The sequence below is a fragment of the Amphiura filiformis genome, chromosome 2, assembly GCF_039555335.1.
Source record: "Amphiura filiformis chromosome 2, Afil_fr2py, whole genome shotgun sequence".
In the NCBI taxonomy this organism is placed as follows: domain Eukaryota; kingdom Metazoa; phylum Echinodermata; class Ophiuroidea; order Amphilepidida; family Amphiuridae; genus Amphiura; species Amphiura filiformis.
In genome coordinates, this window is record NC_092629.1 from 18,186,636 (window position 1) to 18,210,351 (window position 23,716).

A 23,716-nucleotide genomic window follows, 5' to 3' on the forward strand; every position below is an offset into this window, starting at 1 on the left:
GTAAAACCATATATCTTCAAGAAAAGATAAACATAGCACAGTGACGGTATATTCACACATGAATTGATGTTACCCAGTGTACACGTGTTTTTTGTGTGTTTTTGGGTGGTTTTTTGTTGTTGTTATTTTGGGTCACAGGTATTTGGTCAAGACGGAAAAACAGAGTGATGCTACGTGCACACATGCATTGACTTTAGCCAATGTCTATGGAGGGTTTATAAATTTGGGGGTGAAAGGTCATTAAGGGGTCACACCTCGGCTGTGTTTGTGGTCTTAGACCACAGCTTTGTCTGGTTTAAATGTTGAATTGGCCAGTGGTACCTTACGGAGGGCAGAATTTTATTTAAATGAGGATGATTCCGCGATGACTCTGTCATGAGAGATGTGGTATTGCACACCCTCTACGATGATCACAGTGATAATGATAAGCACCAATTTACATGTAACATGATGACATATGCCTATAAAAGTTTTTTTCACGAATTTCCATTTAATTTTATTTCAAGAAGGAGATTGGCATAGAAAGAATAGCGTAGCAAAAGTTTTTTCACGAATTTCCATTTAGATTTATTTTAAGAAGGATATTGGCAAAGAAAGAATGGTTGAGTTCTTAAATTGGCTCTCTGATTCTTTCCTCTTTGACCTTGTATACTTTTGTTGACTTGCTTTTTCCGCCTCCCTCCTGTGTTCATCCAGACGCGTGCCGAAAGTTCTTCTAGTTTCACCAACATAAGTTAGCTCACAGCTACCGCAGGGAACTTCATAAACACAATTAGGGGTTTTAACTGGATTTTTTTTTACCTTTCGGATGGACCACCATTTTTCTGATCGTAGTATGGGGTCACATGGCGGTCGCGATGTCGTGTTTTTTGAGAGTTCTACTTATTCTTTCCGACACTCCCGCTACGTAAGGTAACACCACCAGACCTTTCTTTTTTGTTCAGATGCTGTGCTCTTACTTTTCTTTGTCTTTTCTTGCTGTTTGGCTTCCATTTGATTCTTGACTTTATCAATTGTCCACTTAGGATAACCACACTTAGCTAGAGACTGTCGTATGTGTTCCTCCTCTTTGACTTTATCGTCCTCCTCCGTAACTATTCTGTCTTTCCTATCAAGTAACGTGCGCACAACTCCCATTTTCTGATGAAGAGGGTGATGGGACGTGAAAGACAGATATTGGTCTGTATGGGTCTTGTTTCTGTAGACCATGAGTTTGATAGAATTGTCAGGTTTGCGGATTATTAGGGTGTCCAAAAAGGGAACTTGGTGGTCCTGTTCTTCCTCATACGTGAACTTTATGCTAGAGGTAGTGTTGACCTGGTTCAGATGTTCCGTCAATGTTTCAGCTGAGTCTTTTTGAACTATTTCTAAAACGTCGTGTGTGAGGGGACTGACCGGTGACCCCATCGCTGCACCAAATTTTTGTTTGTAGATGGTGCCCCGGAAAGTGAAGTAGATAAACTTCATTAAGGGGTGAAGCTGGTAAGGTGACGATCTCCGAAAAGTTTTTCGATAAATTCATTAATTTCTCAAAAAGTAAAAATCTCAGTTCAATAAATAATGGTTAAAATGAAAGCCAATATTGGGTGCCTAATTATCGTATCATTATAATAGGTCTGGCACCAATGCAAGCATTTGTTTCGGTGTCCCAAGTTCATAGTCAAATATGCTGACGCTATTTTTTACAAATCGCCTGGAATTGCATATTTAGGTTTCAGCGATTGCTGAAAAAAGATGGGTATGTTTCTGAAAAGCGTTTCCGCTTGGAATGTAGATGGCTATTGTGGAGCTTAATGTCCGTGATTTTAATTTATAAGCTCTTTCATTGACAATTTGTAACGTCTTTTGCACAGCATGCGGGTCGCCTGCTTGAATCCCGATATTTTAAAAATTATGTTGTTTTTTAACCAAACAACCAGCTAAAAGAGTTCTCTAAACTGTCCTCTAACCGCAGATAACATTAGATCGACTGTGCTATCGGTAGAATTTAAACGAGAACCAAACGTGTTCGCCAAAGTCATGTAAATATGGACTATCGCGGAATATGGCGTTTTAGTAAAAAGTTGCATTTTTGCCAGTGCTTTTACTGTTCTTGCTATGAAGAACATTATGAACTTACCTCCAACGTAGAACATAGTTGGCAAATATATTCCGGTTCAACTATGACTTATTCCAGATCCTTGATCTTTGCTGTTGGCAAACTTATGAGCATATTTGTATTTTGTAAAATGGCGAAAATATTGCAAAATTTACCACTCCACCAGTCATACGTTAAGACCTAGTTACAACGTGTCAATATGTTGTCCTTTCCGATTCTGACAGAATGCACTGAGCGTATTGGAATTCTGATTCTTTCCCATATATTGATTGATTTTAAACAATTGATTCGAACCAACGTCCTTGATCCTACTGTAATGTCTGTGGTAATGTGTTCAGAAGTTTTAGGATCTTGACAGGCGGCGAGTGGCATGATAGAGCCGGCAACTTGTGAAACAGCCCGGCCGTATGGTATTTTCCATATACTCGGTTAGTTTTCATTATCGAACCCCAACGGTTTTAGCATGTATTTATATTATTTATTAACATAGGCCTATTTGTTTATGATATTTCAAGCGTTTTAAAATTTCAAAATAATCCCATTCAATTACACGGTTGACGATGGAAATTTAGAGAATGCACGGCGACCACCACCTGGATCTTAATCAATTTTGCAACAGCTGTGCTCAGTCTGGCGTAGGCCCTATAATAAGCGTCTCTTTGTTATTTACATTAGATAAATGAATGGGAAAAAAAGAGAGTTTATTATCGTGAGTTATATCGTAGGTTTGTTGGTTTAGGAATATCGCTATGTACAGCTCCAAGATATAGTATAGTGCGTTTTATTTTTTAATTTATCCCATTATTTTGGCTGCAACTGGACATAAACCATTTGTTACAGTTATTACTTATATTATTTCTTCATTTTTAGTAAACCGAAATAATAAAAGATAAAACCATTAACTGATGGAATATATTTCCTATAAGGCGCGTGAAAGTCGATTCCGAGTTTATCGTCCCCCGCCCACGGCACTTTTTGGAAACCAAAAATACCCGCGTCAAATTTTCAAAAATGCCTAATAAATAATTCATTATTTCCAAAGTATCAGTGTTTTCACCAGTTTTAGCAATTGGAAACATATATTTTCGTTTGTAAAACATATATTCATAACTTGGATGCAAAACCAGGCTCTTTTCTAACTTTTCTAGTCCTTATCCATATAAAAAACATGTTTATAAATCAAATGTATGAGTTTGGCTTTAAATCAACACGCATTTTAGGTCAATAATGAAATCTGATGAAATAATGAAAAATGAAAAAGTCACCTCACCAACCTGGAAAAAAAAGTGACGATAAACTCGGAATTGACTTTCATGGGCCTAATCTATACTGTCATGTTGGTGCAAAGTAGAGCATTTGTTCATCAGGTGGTAAAAGTTGTTCCTGAGAGCATCCTATGTCCCGCTACCTTAAAATTTCAAGCCGTAACAGTATCAGAAATGTTGAATGATACCAGGCAGCTGTTATCACCCACCCCTCCCCCATAAACCCCGGGCCATAAACACAACACACGCCCCTCACATCCACACACCTCGCTCTGCTTTCACTTTGCAATGGAGCTTATAACTCCCCATTACGAACTCACGAAATCATTTTGTATTCTTACATGTCAAAACTAAGCATAAGCATGCCATTATCTTGATATTCAGAGGAGCACTTCAATTATATGAGAATGATGCCTACTAATCTCAAAAGACTATTCGGCAACATCATTAGTGATAAATATCATTAATAAAAGTTGTAAATGAAACAATAAAAGCGTCTGAATTAGGATGACGATAGAGCCAATGGAAAAAAGTGTGTGTGGGGGTGGGGGAGAGGGGTACGGTGGTGGATGGCAAACCATGTGTTCTGGGTGATAGCGAATGGGGGGTCTTAATTTATGGGTTATTCAGTGATATCAGCGAAAGTATAAAATGGTAAAACAAATTTAAATTGTATATAAAATGCCGAAAAGTGAAGGATAAATCATTAAAATTGGTATTAGATATTTTAAAACGTTTTGGCAAGAACCGAGGAAAGCAGCAGTAGGCCCTATTGATAAAGTTGAAGCCCCGTTCAAATGCATGTAGCTAATTTCTCTACTGAGTAGAGAAATTACAGATTCATGTAAAATAACTTGTTTGCACATCGAAACTAACAAAGGTGCTGGGCAAGGTGCTAAAATCTCAATTTTGCTGATTCATGGATTTCTACATTCTCCGGATGAAATCACTGAACATGTTTTTTACAGCCCTACATAAGCCTACTACGCATCAGTCACCTTCACCACAGACCATAGAAAATAACGCCACTGAGCGCCCCCGGGACAAGACAAATTTCAATACCAGTTAGAGGTACTTGCCACTGAAGCATGATTAATATTAGCTGCTAGTATTGCATAAGGGACGCACGATTAGATACTCAGGGGGGGTAGGAAGTTGGGGTCGGGGGAAGAAATTATTTTCGCCGCCTTCGGCGGCGAAGTTTTTTTTTTTTTAATTTCATGCATTTATACACAGTTAGGTGGGGGAAGGTTTTTTTTTTTAGTGTTGGTGGGGAAAGTTTTTTTTTTTTGCTCATGTAGTGGGGGAAGTTTTTTTTTTTGAAAAACTTCCTACTTCCCCCCTGAGTATCAAATGGTGTATCCCTAATATTGTATCGTGTGCACAGAAGAAAAAAAAATATTACTATAGTCTGGTCAGTACTAAAAGCGCAGAGTGATTTTATTTATTGTATTTTTAATTAAAAGAACCACTTTTTAGGTAAGTTACACAGCTGAAGTTGTGATAGTATTGAGATACAACAATATCATGGTATAAACAAGAATATGTTACTTTGGTAAAAATTTCTATTGTCTCTACCCTTAAAACCATAATATCTTCGACCTCTTACAGCGTGCGTTTTTTCAAATCCGGATCTTTTTCGAGTCTGTCACGGATTATGGCAAGGCATTCGTCTATAGGCACATTCGTAAATAGGGATACAACATCATGTGAGATGAATTGCTCATTGTTTTCAATCATAACCCCACATAATTCTTCCGCTAAATCATACGAATTTTTGACATGATGTTCGGTAGTGCCTACAATGGGATTAATGATATCAGCCAGGGCTCTGGACGTGTTATAACCTAAGTTGCCCGTATAATCGACGATAGGTCTTAACGGATTATTCGGTTTGTGGACCTTTGGCGTGGCGTACAATCTGGGAATAACTTCCCCCGAGGGTCTTAGGTGATCATACTGCGCTTGTGTGATCTTTGATTTATCACGTAGGCTAGTGAGGATGGACATAAGTTCTTTCTTGTATTTACTCCCCCTAATTGTGTTTATGAAGTTCCCTACGGTAGCTGTGAGCTAACTTATGTTGGTGAAACTAAAAGAACTTTCGGCACGCGTCTGGATGAACACAGGAGGGAGGCGGAAAAAGCAAGTCAACAAAAGTATACAAGGTCAAAGAGGAAAGAATCAGAGAGCCAATTTAAGAACTCGGCCATAAGCGATCACGTAGCCAGGGCTAATCATATTATCAACTGGGGGAGTCCAAAATCTTAGAGAGGGAGAGTGATAGGAAAGCCAGATGGATTAAAGAATCAATACAGATCAGAAAGAGGGGGCGAGGAGTAATAAACAGAGACGAGGGGGTCTACAATCTTAGTCACGTGTACGATCCGCTTCTGAAGACTGCTAGCAAGACTAACACCGGAAGTGATATAACTTCCCGCCAGTCATCAGCTGTTGGATCATCACAACAACACCAAACTTTGATAAAGTCAGTGGCTCACTGACGAACAAATTGGTTTTGACAAAAGAAAAATTCTATTTACTAGCTAATGTCAATTCATGTGTGCTATTACTAGCGTCACTCAGCTATGTTATTTAATTCGTCTCGGACACGGAAGTGACCTTTTAAAGACCTTTGACCCCTAATAAAAATAACACATAATACACTGGGTAACAATTAATGTGTGAACATACCGGCTCTCTGCTATGTTTTAATGGCTAATAAAAATTGTTGACCGCATTTGGTTTTAGATCGGAAGTAACCCCTTAAAGACCTCTGACCCCAAATTAAAAGTCACATCTACACTGGGTAACAACAATTCATGTGTGAGCATACCGTCACTATGGTATGTTTTTGACTAATAAGAATAGTTGAAGGTATTTGGTTTTCAACCGGAAGTGACTCTTAATGACCTTTGACCCAAAATAAAAAATGCCACACATACGCTAATCCCACGACCCAAGTGATGGTCTGAATTCATTCCGCAATTACTGGTGAAGTAACTGCCCAATTGGGCTTTCAGAAAAGCCCTGCTTCAAAATCGATCTTATTATTGTATTGCATTGTAAACTTTCAGTATCCATTTGTCACACGGGTGATGGAACACAGTTTAAAATTCCCGCAAATCCTACATCTTTTTACATTTAAGGTTGGATGTCCCCATTAATGGCTGCCATTGATGTGTAGGAATGCGTTGAATCGGATTTGTGTATACAGTGGGTAACAACAATTAATTGCGTGAACATGCCGGCTCTTTGCTATGTTTTTGTTGTTGACGGTTTTTGGATCAGGGGCTTTCTTGGTGGGGGGGGGGGGGGCTTGAAAGTGGAATAAAATCATGGGGCACAAACGAAAAAACATACCATATATACCGTATACCAGTGTTGTTTTTTAGAGAGACTGTACATGTCTTCCACCTTCCCAAAAAGTTAAATTAGGACGATGCGCAAATATTTTCTATTTCACACTTTTTTCGCCCATGCTCAGGATGAAAAGGGCTTTAATGTGACAATGTATGCGCAGCGCGCAAAAATTTCGTATTTTACATTATTTTGGCCCATGATCGGGTTGAATTTTGGTGCATATTGCCCCTTTTCTTTTCCTTTGCCCTCCAGATTTTCCCTTTCATTTTTTTGTCACAGGGGCACTTTTTTCTTTCAGGGGGCACTCTGACCCCCCTTCCCCTGGCTACGCTACTTATTTGGATTTAGACCGAAAGTGACCCCTGAATAACCGCTGACCCCAAATAAAACATGCCACATATAAATGTGGTAACAACAATTCAAGTGTGGACATACCGTCACTGTGCTATGTTTTTAAAAAAATTGCATTTGTCCCGAGGCATGTGTTTAGTTTTAGACCGGAAGTGACCCTTATTAATTGCCTAATTGATAGTGTAAGCTTGACTCTGGAGCAACTTATAACTCACAATTAAGAAATAGCTGGTTTTAATTGTAGGCCTCAATGTACGTTAGAAAACTGAACATAAAATTGGACCACGTCCCTTTAATACTCACTGCACCAATTCGCCGCTCCTCCGTCACAGTCTCTCGTTACAGTTGGTGATCCCACGGGTGATCCTAGATGAGTGCATTTGCCTGTCTCCTGACAAGCCATGTCCCTCGATTCTGTTCTCCCGGTCCCTCCACAAGGACAACCAGACCAGGATGAACCAGATGCCCACCCAGACCATGCTACATGGAAAGATTGAAGCAATGTGTCGTAGTTTTAGCATACTAGCGTATGAGGGATAATGATGTGTGAGAAAATTACATTTTGAAAATGTATCAATTCTTGAGTACTCACTGGGAAGCAAACAAGTAGATTTTCCTTTTAATTTCTTAGGTATTTAGGTTTGTTATTCAACTCATTGGAATACTTTCTGTTTGTGCTATTGGGAGTAATTAACCCCTGAGCACTACCTGCCGATCTAACATTGCCTTTGATTGGTCAATTACATGATATTTTTACTTTAATTACCAATCAGAATGGAGCGTTGCAAATAATTCACCCCAAATTTTTTTTTTTTTGTGTGGTGAAATTATTCTAACAATGTTGCTGATTGGTCCAATTGAAAATACTTCTTTTTGGCCAATTGGCAGGTAGTTCTCATGGGGTCATAAACGCATACGATATTATGTCAAAACATTGAATTCCATAGTGTTTCTACAGTGATACGTCACATGATACGCCAGTATGTCAAATCAATAGGCGATTGCTGTTACACGGTGGCCTGGCGATGTATCATGATACGCCGGTATCCGGTGCCACTAATTAGTGCCATATCTCCGAAATTCAGATTTTATTTACACGGTTATTTAATGTATTTTAATAAATTAAGGGGGTAAAATTCCAAAGATTGTCCGATTCAAATGAAAATTAGCATATTTGATAATGATATGATTCAATACATGAATAAGGTCATTTCAATGTCATCAGAGGTCAAATTATTGTATTCGATAGATTATTATTACACTTAAAGGTTGGTGGCCTGATAATCCCCACTTTATATCATATTTTCTCATTAACATATTGAAATTAGGCATTCCCAATATTTCAATAAATCATTAAAAAAAGTGTCGAATTATATAGTCTCAGTAGTGTTATACCACATTTGAGACTAATTCAACGGTTTTTTGATGATATCATCTGCAATTTGGATTTTGGAACTCATAATTTCAATATGTTGATGAGAAAAAGAGGATCTCATATTTGTTATCAATTTATTACACTATCACGATGATTATCATTAATAAAAACACTGTAGACTAACAGCGGAAGGAACATCGGAATTTATTAGGTCACCGTCCTTTAATGTTGACATTTCTCACGATGTTGACAATTTTGTCCATGGTCTTTTCAAGGTCATCAGAGGTCATTTTATGGTCACCGCTGGATTTCATGATCGAATAAACCGAAACATATCTAGTTTCTTCATTTTCCTTTCTTTCTTTCTTTCGTTCTTTCTCTCCCTCCCCTCTCTCTCACACTAACTCTCTCTCTCTCCCTCCCACACACACATCAATAAACCGAAACATATCTAGTTTCTTCATTTTTCTTTATTTCTCTTTCTCTCTTTCTTTCTGTCTTTCTTTCTTTCGTTCTTTCTCTCCCTCCCCTCTCTCCCTCTCTCTCTAAATATCTCTCTCTCTAACTCTCTCTCTCTCCCTCTCTTTCCCTCTCTCTCCCTCACACACACACATAATATCATAAACATTATGTTGCAGGTGTGGTCCTCATGAGAGTTCGCCATCGAGTTCGGTTAGCAGGAGTCCCTATTGCATCTGTCACACACATGCCAATGAAATTCTCAATATCATCTAGCCAGCTTGCTGCTAGTCGTCCTCTCTTCCGGTTACCGTCCACCATCCCTTCCACAATTGATTTATCAAAGCATGACTGTCTGGTAACATGTCCAAAATAGGACAGCTTTCGCGAAAGTAGTACCGTATAAACTCGATAGTTAGCATATTAGCCCTCTATCGAGCACTTTTAAAACATGCATGCAAACATGAAGAGCCTCGTCTACAGTGTAAAAGGTTTTGAGCAAATCGTCGATACATACACAGATACGAACAAGTAAACCTGCAAATTTGTGTCTCAACCCCATAGCTCAGTTGGTAAAGCGCCGGACTATGGTACAATTTCATGTTTTCAAAAGCGCTCGATAGTAAGCACATATGCAAACTATCGAGTTTTTACGGTATCTTCTTTGTTCCAATTATCTCTTTGGATCCACCCGTTTGTCCTCTTTGCTGTTCAAGGTAACTGTAATAAGAATCTGTGGTAGCACCAGAGCCACAAATGAATCTTTCTATCGATTCTAAGCCATATACCATTGCAAAGGTCACTGATTTGACAAGCTGTAACTGAAGGGGAGTTAGATGTCTACTTTTCCATAACTTGCTCATGTTATGAATGAGCCTTGATTCATTATAACGAAACAGTAAAATGCTTGGTTGAAATTATGTCGGTACAGAGTCGGTTTTTTAAAAGTTTTTTAATATTTTTGCATGAATATGAAGATAACATATTCAAATCGATATTAATTGTGATATTTTGGCCTAAATACATGTGTTTAGCGAGATAGGGCTTTCGAAAGGAGTGGATACGTGTAGTTGGCTTATACCCTGGAGTGTGTGATAATTACGTAGTCAATTCACCACATACGGGTGAATGGGAGATGTCCTCCAACTTTTTCTAATGCTTTGCCCGATTTTCTCTTTCATTTTTTTGTCTTTTATTTCTTGGCAAGGGTACTTTGCTCTTTCAAGGGAGGCTATGCTTGATCTCTAAAATACATTCGCCTCTGGTATTGATATTGGATCCCAAAAACTCAAAATGCGGGACGTCTTCAATGACACCACCATCAAGTATGAAGTTCTCTCCTCGGCCTTTCCTTTCATCTGATATAACGATGATTTTGATCTTCTTTATGTTCACCATTAGTCCCCCTTTAAGCATTACTCAAAAGGTCCGGTAGCTCTTTCCTGCTGTCACCAAGGTGGTATCATCTGCGTACCTCAAATGTGTAATTCGCACACCATGCACCAATTGACCTTTTCGGTAAATCTCATAAGCCTTTGCGAATACACCTGAGAACTCGTCATTTGACGTCACGCCGACTTGCAATGCGCAGTAACGATGTTCGATAAACGATGTGCGCATCGGCGAATATCGGCATCATGTCAAATGACGATATATCAGGTACACTCGCAAATGCTTATGATGGGATTTGCAGAAACGGTCAATCTCCATCGGCCTCCTCCATGGAATTCTCCTAGTGCTGTTTTCGTTATTCTTTCAGTATAGATGTTGAAAACCTATAACTTTTTAGTGTTTTTTGGAGAGAGTTATATAGTTTGCTATAGGTTCTACATGTACTATATATGATTATAGGAATAATTACAGAATACCCTCTGCGCTGTCCGTTGGTTCCGTTAGTTACAACGAAGCATCACACCCTTATGGGTTCTCTTTTTTACGGACGGCGCAGAGGAGTATTCCGTTATAGCTAACCTAATTATAATTACATTTGTATAATCTCCGTTTTTCTTTTATATAGGCTACTCACCACAATTGCCTGTGTTGCATGATACGTCTATAGATGGATTACTTTGTGGACAACCAGAGCTCGTGCAGGTGCGTGACGATCTGGTCTGTGTACCACTACCGCAACTTAATGAGCATGCTCCAAAAGTCCAGGAGGTCCACGTCGCTGACAATGAAAATCAACATTAAGGTTATACAATGGATTTTTCAAGGCTTGATTCCAGAGGGGTGTAAGTTCATAATAGAAACAGCCATGCATAAAAGAATGAATTCAAACGTACTTACCGTCGTTTTATCTTTTCTGTTTCTGTTTCTGTTTCAGTTTCAGTTTTCGGTTTCGGATCTCATTGTTATTTTGCAGTGTTAGTATGGTACGTGTGAACAATCCTTTCATTTTAGTCTTTTGTTGCCTACTGAAAAGTTGAACGAAGATAATTTCTGTTTTCGGTTTCGGGAGTTATGTTAATTTCTGTCATGAAAACGTGAGATGAGAAGCTTGATGCTAATCTAGACAAAAGAAGTGTCTTAATTTTACGGTCGTAAATTCGCGATAAATTGTACGGCTTCAGTTGGCTTGCGTAGGGTGTATAGGTACTTCCGCCTAGGCGATAGTCAGTGGCTCGTGAAAATAGCCCAGCGTAAAATATACACTAATCAGTGTTGCCAAGAATTACGTATACTTGTTCGTGCAATCGCGCAAAAATCGGTCATATTATTATGTAGAGCTAAAATGGGTAAATATTTTCGTCCCAAATACACCTTAAAAGTTGCGTGTGTGGTAATATGCAACACCAAAGAAGTGCGTTGAAGTGAAACTAATTGGATTTCTTTCATTGGAATTGGCAATCTGATAATTGCTTCAGGCAAAATTGCTAGACTCAAATCTATTTTAAATGTAGGCCTATATTATTTGTCATTCATTGACCAGGCTGTTAAACATATTAAGGGATCTAAAATGAGCGTTTATTGTGTTTCGACAGTATTTTTGTGGGACATGAGAGCACCTCAGACCTATCGAATTGCATTCTGAATACGAAGCATGTCTTTCTGATATCAAATAATTTTCATTTTTGGAAATCACAATATCATACAAATTTTATGACAAATTATAAAAAATTGATATTTTTCAAATTTTTGATATATAACAGTCCTCGAAGTAAATTATATAAATCTAATGATATATTCTTAAAGTGTATGTAGCAGGGAGGAAATGCCGATTTGTCAATTGAAAATTTTGACCTTTCATATTGAAGATATGGATTTTTTTCCCAAAAAGACCTAATTTTTTTGGTGTTTTAGGAAAAAAATCCATATCTTCAATACGAAAGGTCAAAATTTTCAATTGATCGTCGGCTTTTCATCCAACCTACATACACATTAAGTATAAATCATCAGATTTATAAAGTTTACTTCAAGTACTGTTAAATATCAAAAATATCAATTTTTAATGATTTGCCATAAAATGTGTATTAAATTGCGAATTTCAAAAATCAAAATTATTTGATATCAGAATGACTTTCTTCGTATTCAGAATGCAATTCGATATGTCTGATGTGCTCTAATGTCCCAAAATAAATACTGTCCAAACGTTCATACCCCAGCCCTTAAAGATTGCAAATTGCGAAGTAGGGGCTTTAAGCGTAGACCAGGTATTGTTGGTCGAAGCAATCTAAAATCGATTTTCATTCTCTAGATCAATATATTATTGAAAAATAACACCTTGATGTTTTGCAAACGTTCATTCTACAAATCGTATACTTTGCAAACTTGCTTAATTTATTGTTGTTAATGAGTTATGTACGTTTTACAAAAGTGTTGTTGTTTCAGCCTTCTTTACAACGTAACTCAAGAACCGCAGCACCTATAAAAGTATATCTGTGATATTTTAATTCTTCTACACACTCGCTATGAATTGAGCAATGCAGTTTTTGCCAAAGCACACTACCATTCGTAAGATGATGTGAACTACCAAATCACAACAGTTTAAAATAATTAATAAACTTAAGGTTACACTAAGAAACGTATAAAAAACGTATAAAAGACGTATAAAGTTGTTCTCTAAAACAAGAGTTTTCTCAGTAATCAGATATCGCAGCAAGTGAAATGTTGGTGCATTGGATGTAGCTTAACATTTTCTTTGTGTGTTTACACACAATTTTTGAATAAATTTGAAAATCCTTCGTTTAAAGCGTTTTTACGCACCATGTTCACAAGATCAAAAACGCGTTCCATGAGGGTTTTTTTTTTCAAATGTGCGCTCCGTATAAAACCACGCCAAGTGAATGTTTTCTTCTTTTTTGTATTGTACTACAAATCGATCAAAAAATAATGTTGCCATGGGGAAGAACCAAATACAGTACCAAGTAAATTTTAAAAGCCCGTTTTTGGGGAACATTTTCGAGAATCTTGATTGAGAAAAACTGTTTTGTTACATTATCGATATCTTGATTGTGGAACGTTAATTTTGACATGTAACTACCAACATTATTTCTCAACGGTCTGTCGATTACTCAACCATTTGATTTTCATTCAAAATTGAAACTACTTTTGCAAAAAAAGTTTTTTCATCATCGATGCGACCGACTTTGCGAGGGTATTGCGTTTGTTTATCATAACAGCCTGCATGCACTATTGAATATCATAGTCAGTTTGAGACCATCTGCTTTCGTAAGCCTCCTCAGTAGCTCAATTGGTTAGCGCGTTTGACTTGTAATCTTCGCGACTATGTAATATTGTTTTGACCTGGTCAACTAGTACGGGTTCGAGTCCCTGTGTGGTCCAATTCTATTATGTTCTATTTTTTTCTTACTTTTTTCTCTTTTTTTGTCTTCTTTCTTGTTCGTGTCTTTCTTTCTGACTGCAATGATTGATTGTTTTTGCCGGTTTTTTTTATTATTATTGTATAATTCAGGAATAGGCCTATTAATCTAAGTAGGCGTGGCCTATATAAGCCTATGAATATTTTTTTACAAATTAGATATTGGTTGTTGGTTTTGTTATTGTAGTTGTAGTTATTGTTGTATATATTGCATACTCAGGGTAGGCCTACAAGGCCTATTATATCCTTTAGCGGCATTGATTTATTTAACGACAGATATCATCTAAGGATAAAAAATTTAAAATTTATAAAATACCATAGAAAAATTGCAGAAAACCGGCTGTCCCCACCCCGACAGCCCCTATCATGGTCGCCCCTCCCTCCCTATCCCTGCAAAATAGGATGACTCTCGTGTCACGGTTTCATAGATTCGTGGTCATTGTGCATGTAGATTGATACACCAAACATATACGCTTGAGTTCATCTTTTCTGCATGGCTGTTTCTATTATTAACTTACGCCCCTCTGGATTCAAGCTTTGAAAATCCATTGTATTTAACCTTAATACGATAACTGTTGATCTCAAAACTGCTGACTATGTGCAATTATACTGCATAAAACAGGCTGTTATGATAAAATCGTGCGTCGAAAATGGATGTCATGTTAAATAATAACTAAGGTTAGTTTGCCATAAAGGTAGATGACACGCCAGTACAAATGACCGGAAGTGAGCTAAGTTGCCGTCGTACCGGTAGATGCACTGCACTACTTGAGATGGTGGATTTTGTTATGCGTAGGCTATTTTGATACCTCATTCGGCGCCATACGGCTTTGCCCAACTTAGGTATATCAATTTGAAAAAATAAAAAAGAGAACTTTTTAATGTAATAAAATTTACATTGGCTTTTTCCTAGAAGCACGCAGATTATGAACACAGCGGTGTGAGCGACGTGAGCGTTCATCTGTCACGCAATAAAGAGCCCGTGGCAAAAGGCAGCTGAAATGCCTTTGACATGTTTGAGGAGATAATATTCAAAATTGTCACTTTTACTACTACTCAAATGCGTATAAAAAGGCAATTATGGTTTAAATTCTTCTCCTTTTCACAAACGATTATGGGTAATATAGATATACGCCTATCATCCAAAACCACTGAAAACTCAATTTCAGAGCTGATATGTTGTACCTTAATTCTAGATTTGATGTAAGAACGAAATTTTACCAAACGAGCCACTTCAATCCCATACATGGGAAACAGGAGCAGCTGCTGCGCCACCTTTTCTTTCTACATATCAATTTCCAAGGGCTCTTAAAGTTTTAGCTTAAAACTCATTGTGCATTAAATTTACAATCGTGTGACAAAACAGCCGAAAATATTAAATTTCATGCCATTGTTCATTGCAATGGAGCGAATCATCGAGTATATGAAAAATACTGTGTACTTTTTCATTAATGACATGAAATTTGAACAATATTGTAAGGATCACTCGGGGTTTTGACTTTTAAAACCTGCATTTTCGACAGGTTTACAACATTTACCTTGCTATAAACATTGAATTGCGTCGCTGTTGACGTAATGAAAAACAGTGTTTTAAGCGGGAAATGTAAGACAAAAACCATTCACAGATGCCGTATTTTCCACTAGTCACTAGCTAGACGCTCACACAGGTCTTATAATGCTATGCACTCAACCGTGTGGTGTAAACACAGACTGTGTAGAGACAATGCATTGCTAGATTATCTGTGCTTGGACGAAATTGTGTGCTCAGGTGTATCGAGGTGTAAACTGTGCATAGATGCGTTTAAAAGAGAATCGTTTTGTAGTCAAACCTTTACAAATGAGTTTTGAGGGAGGGCAATAATTTCTGGGGGTGGGGTGTCCGAAAATTATGTCATGTCCCTCTTGGTTTTGCCACTGATGGAAAAACGGATATATGACAACTCACTGCAAGCATGATCATTGCAACTTTCTGTATCTGAAGTCGAGCCCATCCCGCAGTCTCCGGCAGCTGGTCCTGAGCATGTCCGTGTACGCGTCTTATCCCCATCGCAGGCAGAATCGCAGGCTCCAAATACGGTCCAAGAGTCCCAAGCTGTGGAAACATAAATAAATATAAACGTAGTCTCCTCCGCAGCCAGTTTGGTTACGCTCCCTCCACACAAACAGTCTGTCAATGACCACGTATACGCCGTTTCTGATCAGCCGAGATGACGACAATACAAAGTCTATGAGAACGTATCCAGATCAGAAGCGATGCATCTGGGAACTTGATTGCCAGGGGTTGAACACCTAGCTGAATGGTGCTAGCCAAACAAAAAAAAGCTCTTTCGTTATCATTGGCAGACTGTTTCTGTGAAGGGAGCGGAACCAAACTGGCTCATGTGGAGACTTATATAAACGTTAATTCCATGCACTCGGGTCGCATTAGACTCCGAGTATTCGACTTGGAATATGTAAAAAATCCATTCCCATTCTATTTCAAGTAACGTTAAAAGTTTTAACGAATGTTAGAAATCGGTAATATGTTATGTAGAATGTCGGGGGGGTATTTCGTAGTGATATCAATCGCCATAGTATACAACTAGAAGGCCTTATATTTGTACACAAATACGGCTATACCCGCATGTTATCGGTGTACCCAAACTTACAGTCCTATTTTGCTGAGTACTTAAAATAAAGAAATTATAAAAAGTCACCCAATTGGGCGGAAAATGTGTAAAAAGTGAAAGTCCAAGTCACAAGCTTTAATTTAATGTAGGTTGCACTCGTTGCACTTAAAATAAAGAAATTGTAAAAGTCCCCTCCCAGGGAGTCGTCTCTCTTACTCTCCATAGGTTGCTGTTGTCAGTATCTCTTACTCACAGTGAGGCTATGCAATATGATTAGGGGGAACCCAGCAAACACAAAACGTTTTCGACATCATTCGCAAAACGTTATAAAAGGTTGTCAGAAAACGTTTAAATGTCGGGTTATATAAAGGGTATATTAAGAGTATAAAACGTTTTCTTTACCTTAAAAACATTTTTTGATAATCTACTGCTCAGCAAACAAAAATGTTTTACAGAAACGTTTAAATGTCGGGTTATACAAAGGGTGTAAAAACGTGTTAATAACATTCCAAAAACATTCTTGAAAACTTGATACAAAACATTCTAAACAGAATGTTATTTTGGGATTGAAAAAATATTTTGCGAAAAATGTTTGCCCAAAATATTTGCAATAACGTTTTAAAAACGTTTTCATGACCTTAATATAATTTAAATGTTATTAAAAGGTTTTGAAAAAAACATTTTAAGAACATTTCAGTGTTTGCTGGGTTCAAATATTTTAACATAATGTTATATGAGTATTGACAAAATATTTGGCAAAAATGTTTGCAAAAATAGTTTAAAATAATAGTTTTTGAAAACATTTTAAAAATATTGTTGTAGTGTGTTTTCATACCAAACGTTTTAAAACGTTATCATGACCTTTATATAACCCGACATTTTAATGTTATTAAAACGTTTTTACCTAAACTAAAAAGCCAAAATATAACTTATTTAAAACGTTTTGAAAACGTTTTTGTGTTTGCTGGGAAGCTATTCCAGAGGGAGTATGAAAATCAAATGGAACAGCCATTTCAGAGGGAGTATGTAAATTATACGGAACAGCCTTTTTTCGGGCCATTTCAGAGGGAGTATGTAAATTAAATGGAACAGCCACTGGGTATGTAATTTAACTGGAACAGCCTTAAGGCGTGGGGTATGAGCGACCTTGAAGTACAGGTATCTTGAGAAGGTTACCCCAAATCACAGCGACAGGTAGTGACTTGGCCGCCGAGTGTTAATATATATTTATTTTGGAAGGTTCGTGTTTGTTTTAAATTTTGGGGCGTTTTCCCAAAATTTGATATTTTTGGTGATATTTCAAAACAAGGCTTTGTGGTTTCTAAGTTGCTGTTCGACTGGGCGTGGCTTGTTCGAAACCGTGCGTCTGTCACTTTTCTTATGCTGCTTTATTTTGCCAACCTAGAAAAACTAATTTATAATTTCTTTTTGTATTATTTATTTATTTATTTATTTATTTATTTATTTATTTATTTATTTATTTATTTATTTATTTATTTATTTATTTAAGTATTATTTTTCAGGTGACTAACTTTGGAATTAAAAGTGCTCAAACCCATTACAGGTGAGCGTAGAATTTATTTATTTATTTATTTATTTTATTTATTTATTTAATGACGTTTTGGGGCTCGAGAGAACGGACACATTTATTTATTTATTTATTTATTTATTTATTTTTCGATTGATTATTTGATGAGTGAGTGAGCAGATTTATCGATTGCTACTTTAGTTGTGGGATTTCTATTTGATTTTGAATGACATCGTACATTAGTATTGATTTTTTCCGTTAAGCATTATCAAGAATTAATATCACAGGTTTTAGTGCAGATAGAAAGTTGGCTTAGTGATACTATTCGTTGATTCAGAACCGGAAGGTGCCGGGTTCGATTCCCACCTATGCCTTTTTTTTAAAGACTTGGAAAATGTCTGCAGTAAGTTTATTTGGCGCGCGATCTCAGTTATTCATTTTCTGATGGCTGTGCTCTTACAGACACCCTCCTCTGGAATCCAAACCACGGTTCGCTCATTACACCTCCCTTAACGCTTCACGCTGGTATTTCCAATTATGATATAATACGATCTGTCTGTTTAGTCCTACGTATGTGGGGTGGATGGGTGTGTGGGTATTAGTAACAATATAATTCTCAGGTGCTATCTGTGTACACATTCTGAGCCCGGAAGCTGCTCCTTTGTTTTAACGTTTGGGGCCCTGGGGCCCATAATATTTGACTTATGAGGCCCATGTACATAATTATGTTGAAGTATAATTCTCTAGTGCTATCAGTAGACTCAAGCTCGCCACTGTAGCTACTTTATTTACTGAGTAACGGCCGGCCCTATGTTTTAGCGTTTGGGGCCCTGCGGCCAATATTATGTGATATATGGCGCTCATATGTACATATAACAATGTAATTCTCAGGTGCAATCTGTGTACAAACTCTGAGCCATAAAGCTGCTTTTATATGATGAGAAACAGCGGCCGGCCCTCTTTTTTTAGTGTTTGTACCACATATGGGCCCTGGGGCCCTTGTAGTTTTAGCGCTAGCTTTGACAGAATGATGTGTTTGATAGGAGAAGGAGGAGGAGGAGGAGAAGGAGAACTACAATCCCGGCCATAAGTCGTTCGAACACTTTTGTTAAAGTTTGATTGTTTTGACCGGTATTTTAGTTATACTTAATAACATACTGAAATTTAGCTTTCTTTGGTGTAAGTTTGAACCTGTTCCTACTACTACAACCCTCCCCTTCCCCACCAATCAATGTTGGATGACTCTAAGGGTGCATGGCTAAATAAACAACTACCAACATTGATCGGGGGGAATGGGGGCATATTTGCAGCACTCATGTTAAAGTGTTCGAACAATTTTGACCGGGATTGTAGAAGGCTATATATTTGTACACAAATACGGCTATACCCGCATGTTATCGGTGTACCCAAACTTACAGTCCTTATTTGCTGAGGACTTCAAATAAAGAAATTGTATGTGTAAAAAGTGAAAGTCCAAGTCACAAGCTTTAATTGAATGTAGGTTGCGCTGTAAAATAAAGAAATTGTAAAAGGTCCCCTCCCAGGGGAGTCGTCTCTCTTACTCCCCATAGGTTGCTGTTGTCAGTCTCTCTTACTCACAGTGAGACTATGCAATATGATTCAGGGGAAACTATTCCAGAGGGAGTATGTAAATTAAACGGAACAGCCTTTTTGGGGCCATTTCAGAGGGAGTATATAAATTAATTGGAACAGCCAATGGGTATGTAATTTAACTGGAACAGCCTTAACGCTTCACGCTGGTATTTCCAATTATGATTTAATACGATCTGTCTGTTTAGTCCTGCGTGTGGGGGTGGATGGGGTGTGGGTGTTAGTAACAATATAATTCTCAGGTGCTATCTGTGTAGATATTCTGAACCCGGAAGCTGCTTTCTTTGATGAGAAACGGCCTGCCCTTTGTTTTAACATTTGGGCCCTGGGGCCCATAATATTTGACTTATTAGGCCCATGTACATAATTATGTTGAAGTATAATTCTCTAGTGCTATCAGTAGACTCAAGCTGGCCACTGTAGCTACTTTATTTACTGAGTAACGGCCGGCCCTATGTTTTAGCGTTTGGGGCCCTGGGGCCAATATTATGTGATATTTGGGGCTCATATGTACATATAACAATGTAATTCTCAGGTGCAATCTGTGTACAAACTCTGAGCCATAAAGCTGCTTTATATGATGAGAAACGGCCGGCCCTTTGTTGTAACAGTTATATATTTGACGTATGGGGCTCATGTACATATGTTAAAGTATGATTCTCAAGTGCTATCAGTAGACTCAAGCTGGGCATTGTAGCTGCTTTATTTACTGAGTAACGGCCGGCCCTATGTTTTAGCGTTTGGGGCCTTGGGGCCCATATTATGTGACATATGGAGGTTATATATACATATGATAATATAATACTAAAAGACCTATCTGTGTACCAAATCTGAAACCTGTAGCTACTTTGATTGAACAGATTCATCAGGATCGGTATAGTAAACTGGTTAACAAAGTTCTTTGTATCTGATCCAGAATGTTCACTTACTTGTGTACGTTTCAACAACAGCTGTTGTCTTTATCAACACTTGATGGGTAGTGACTGCTATTGGCAACCGACGCTAGAAGTAGTTCCAGCGTTGATCTTGGAGTTGCCAGTCTGTTTTCCTTCAAGGGATTTTCTTGATCCCTGAGTCAGGAACTCATCAAAAATGTGAGAGAGTTGGTACTGTCCTTCATCTCTGTTCATGGTGGTGCCCCTCCGCTTTCTTATTTCTATAGCCTCCTTTATCCAGCGAGTGTATCTATTTTGCTCTGTGCCGATGACCTCAGCTTCCCCCCCATCCTATGACGTGATTCTTGTCGACGACATGATCAGTAATGGCCGACTTGTGTGTTGTTGTTAACGATTCCTTTCTCCCTGCTCTGGTGGTTACCGTTTTACTCACTTTCTCCGCCTCGCTTTTATGTTCTTCAAGTCTTGTGCCAAACTTTCTGCCAGTTTCCCCTATGTAAGACAAATCGCAGTTCATACAGGGAATCTTATATACTGCATCAGTGGTGTTATTTGGATCGCGTTTGTCTTTTGGGTGTACCAGTTGTTTTCTGAGAGTGTTGTGCGGCTTCATCGCAGTAGAAATGTTGTAATTTTTCATAACTCTAGATACTCTTTCTGTGACACCCTTTACATAAGGAAGTACAACCATGCCTTTGCTCCTGGTTTTATCATCAGTCTTTTTTGCTCACTTTCTTGGGCTTGACGCTTTGTATCTGATCTTTGACCTTTTTAAAGGTCCAGTCAGGATAGCCGCATGTTCTGAGGGCTTCTTGCACTTTCTTCTCTTCTTCCACTTTATCCTCCTCCTCTGTCACAACGCTGTCTTTCCTGTTATACAAAGTGCGTATCACACCAAGCTTTTGATGCAGAGGGTGATGGGACTGATAGTTGAGGTACTGGTCTGTATGAGTTGGCTTACGGTAGACCAGTAGCTTTACGGTGCCGTCTTCTTTTTTCACAATCAAAGTATCCAGAAATGGAAGGCTGCCTTGAGATTCTTGTTCAAAGGTGAATTTTATTGAACCCGACTTGTCCACTTGGTTGATATGATCGGTAAGACGCTGGACACTGTCTTTGTTTATAACTTCCAACACGTCATCCACATAACGTAACCATAGCTTCGGTCTACAGTCTAGAGGTGCCGTAGCAATTGCCTGCTGTTCCAGAGCCTCCATGAATATATTGGCTGCAATCGGGGATACCGGGCTGCCCATCGCAGTACCAAAAAGCTGGCGGTAAATCTTACCTCTAAAGGTAAAATATGTGGTAGTTAGTATAAACTCAAGAAGTTCTACCACATCCTTACTGGTTAGCTTAAACCCTGTCTCTCTGTTGTAATCACGCAATATGTTTTCATTCTCAAGTCTACGTTGAACAATGTCTAATACTTGGTCTATAGGGGTGTTGGTGAACAAACTAACTACGTCATGCGAGTTGAGAATGTCTTCTTCCTCTATGACCACTTTAGCGAGATCTTCAGACAATTGTTTGGAATTCTTGACATGATGTTGAGTGTTACCAACCAATGCACCCAAAATATCCGCAAGCCATCTCGATGTGCTATACCCGATGGTTGCTGTATAGTCTACGATTGGACGCAATGGGGTGTTAAGCTTATGGATTTTTGGCGTACAATATAATCTGGGTACATTTCCGCCGTAGGATAGAGCTGTTTATACTTCAATTCGGTGATCTTACCTTCCTTCTTGAGACCTGTCAACTTGGCAACTAATTTCCGTTTGTACCTCTGTGTCGGGTCAGCCGGTAGTTCCTCGTACGTCTTCTTGTCTCCAAGCATGGTAGTAACTTTCTCTTCATATTCAGCTTTGTCCAGTACAACGGTCGATTTGCCTTTATCTGCAGGTAATATTATGATATCCTCCACTTTCTTCAAGTCTTTAATAGCTTTCCTTTCGTCTTTGGTGATGTTTTGTTCTGGTACTTTCGATGATTTCAGCGTGCTTGCTATTTTACCTCGAAGTTGGATTCTATCGTCCTGCGGTAGGTGGGTGCACGCCAATTCGGTTGCTAACACAAATTCCTCCGCGCATATTTCTGGTGGCGAGATAGCAAAATTTAGACCTTTGACAAAACGCTGGTTTGTGCAGGATTTAATTTGTATTTCGAGATTGATGACCCATTTTTGAGTTGGGCGCCCGACAGATCGATGTTTGAAGCCTGGGACTTTTTGTTTCTCGCGGCGGTTTTCTCACCAGAATCTCTAACTTCTGTAGGTGACGTCGTTTAGTATCCTGAAAAGTAGTCTCGCCGACGGTCGTCAAGTGACGCTCAATTCTTTGTCCCAACTCCGATTTCGCGGGAATTATGTTGTTTACATCTTCTTTCAACTGATCTTTCTTGGCTTTTAAGTTCTTGATTTTATAATTAACCACACGGATTCTCTCTCTGATAAGACCTTTTTCCGCGCGTTTGATGATCTCCTTGGTTTTGTTGGTATTTAGCGGACACCGTAGTTTCAAACTGGGCGGGGTAAGCTTTTGGTCACGGCAGCGGAGGCTATAGACTAGATGGTTTCTATGTCTCTGTACCTTTTTCTCACAATTTTCCAAGTCACGTAGTTGTTTCACCGTGCTTTGTCCATACGATTGTCGAACATGATTGAACAGATTCATCAGGATCGGTATAGTAAACTGGTTAACAAAGTTCTTTGTATCTGATCCAGAATGTTCACTTACTTGTGTACGTTTCAACAACAGCTGTTGTCTTTATCAACACTTGATGGGTAGTGACTGCTATTGGCAACCGACGCTAGAAGTAGTTCCAGCGTTGATCTTGGAGTTGCCAGTCTGGAAACTGGCAGAAAGTTTGGCACAAGACTTGAAGAACATAAAAGCGAGGCGGAGAAAGTGAGTAAAACGGTAACCACCAGAGCAGGGAGAAAGGAATCGTTAACAACAACACACAAGTCGGCTATTACTGATCATGTCGTCGACAAGAATCACGTCATAGGATGGGGGAAGCTGAGGTCATCGGCACAGAGCAAAATAGATACACTCGCTGGATAAAGGAGGCTATAGAAATAAGAAAGCGGAGGGGGCACCACCATGAACAGAGATGAAGGACAGTACCAACTCTCTCACATTTTTGATGAGTTCCTGACTCAGGGATCAAGAAAATCCCTTGAAAGAAAACAGACATGGCAACTCCAAGATCAACGCTGGAACTACTTCTAGCGTCGGTTGCCAATAGCAGTCACTACCCATCAAGTGTTGATAAAGACAACAGCTGTTGTTGAAACGTACACAAGTAAGTGAACATTCTGGATCAGATACAAAG

General features: G+C 38.5%; 2 protein-coding genes across 2 annotated transcripts in view; one reads left to right on the forward strand and one right to left on the reverse strand.

The window, feature by feature from the left end:
- LOC140145953 (receptor-type tyrosine-protein phosphatase F-like) overlaps positions 1-23,716 on the forward strand; it is a 166,776-nt gene that overhangs the window by 95,125 nt on the left and 47,935 nt on the right. The window lies entirely within an intron of this gene.
- On the reverse strand, positions 21,091-22,217 carry LOC140138731 (uncharacterized). The gene is made up of 2 exons (XM_072160494.1): positions 22,118-22,217; positions 21,091-22,004 (listed from the first exon to the last, which is right to left on the reverse strand). The coding sequence occupies exons 1-2, from the start codon at positions 22,215-22,217 to the stop codon at positions 21,091-21,093; spliced, it is 1,014 nt and encodes a 337-aa protein (XP_072016595.1).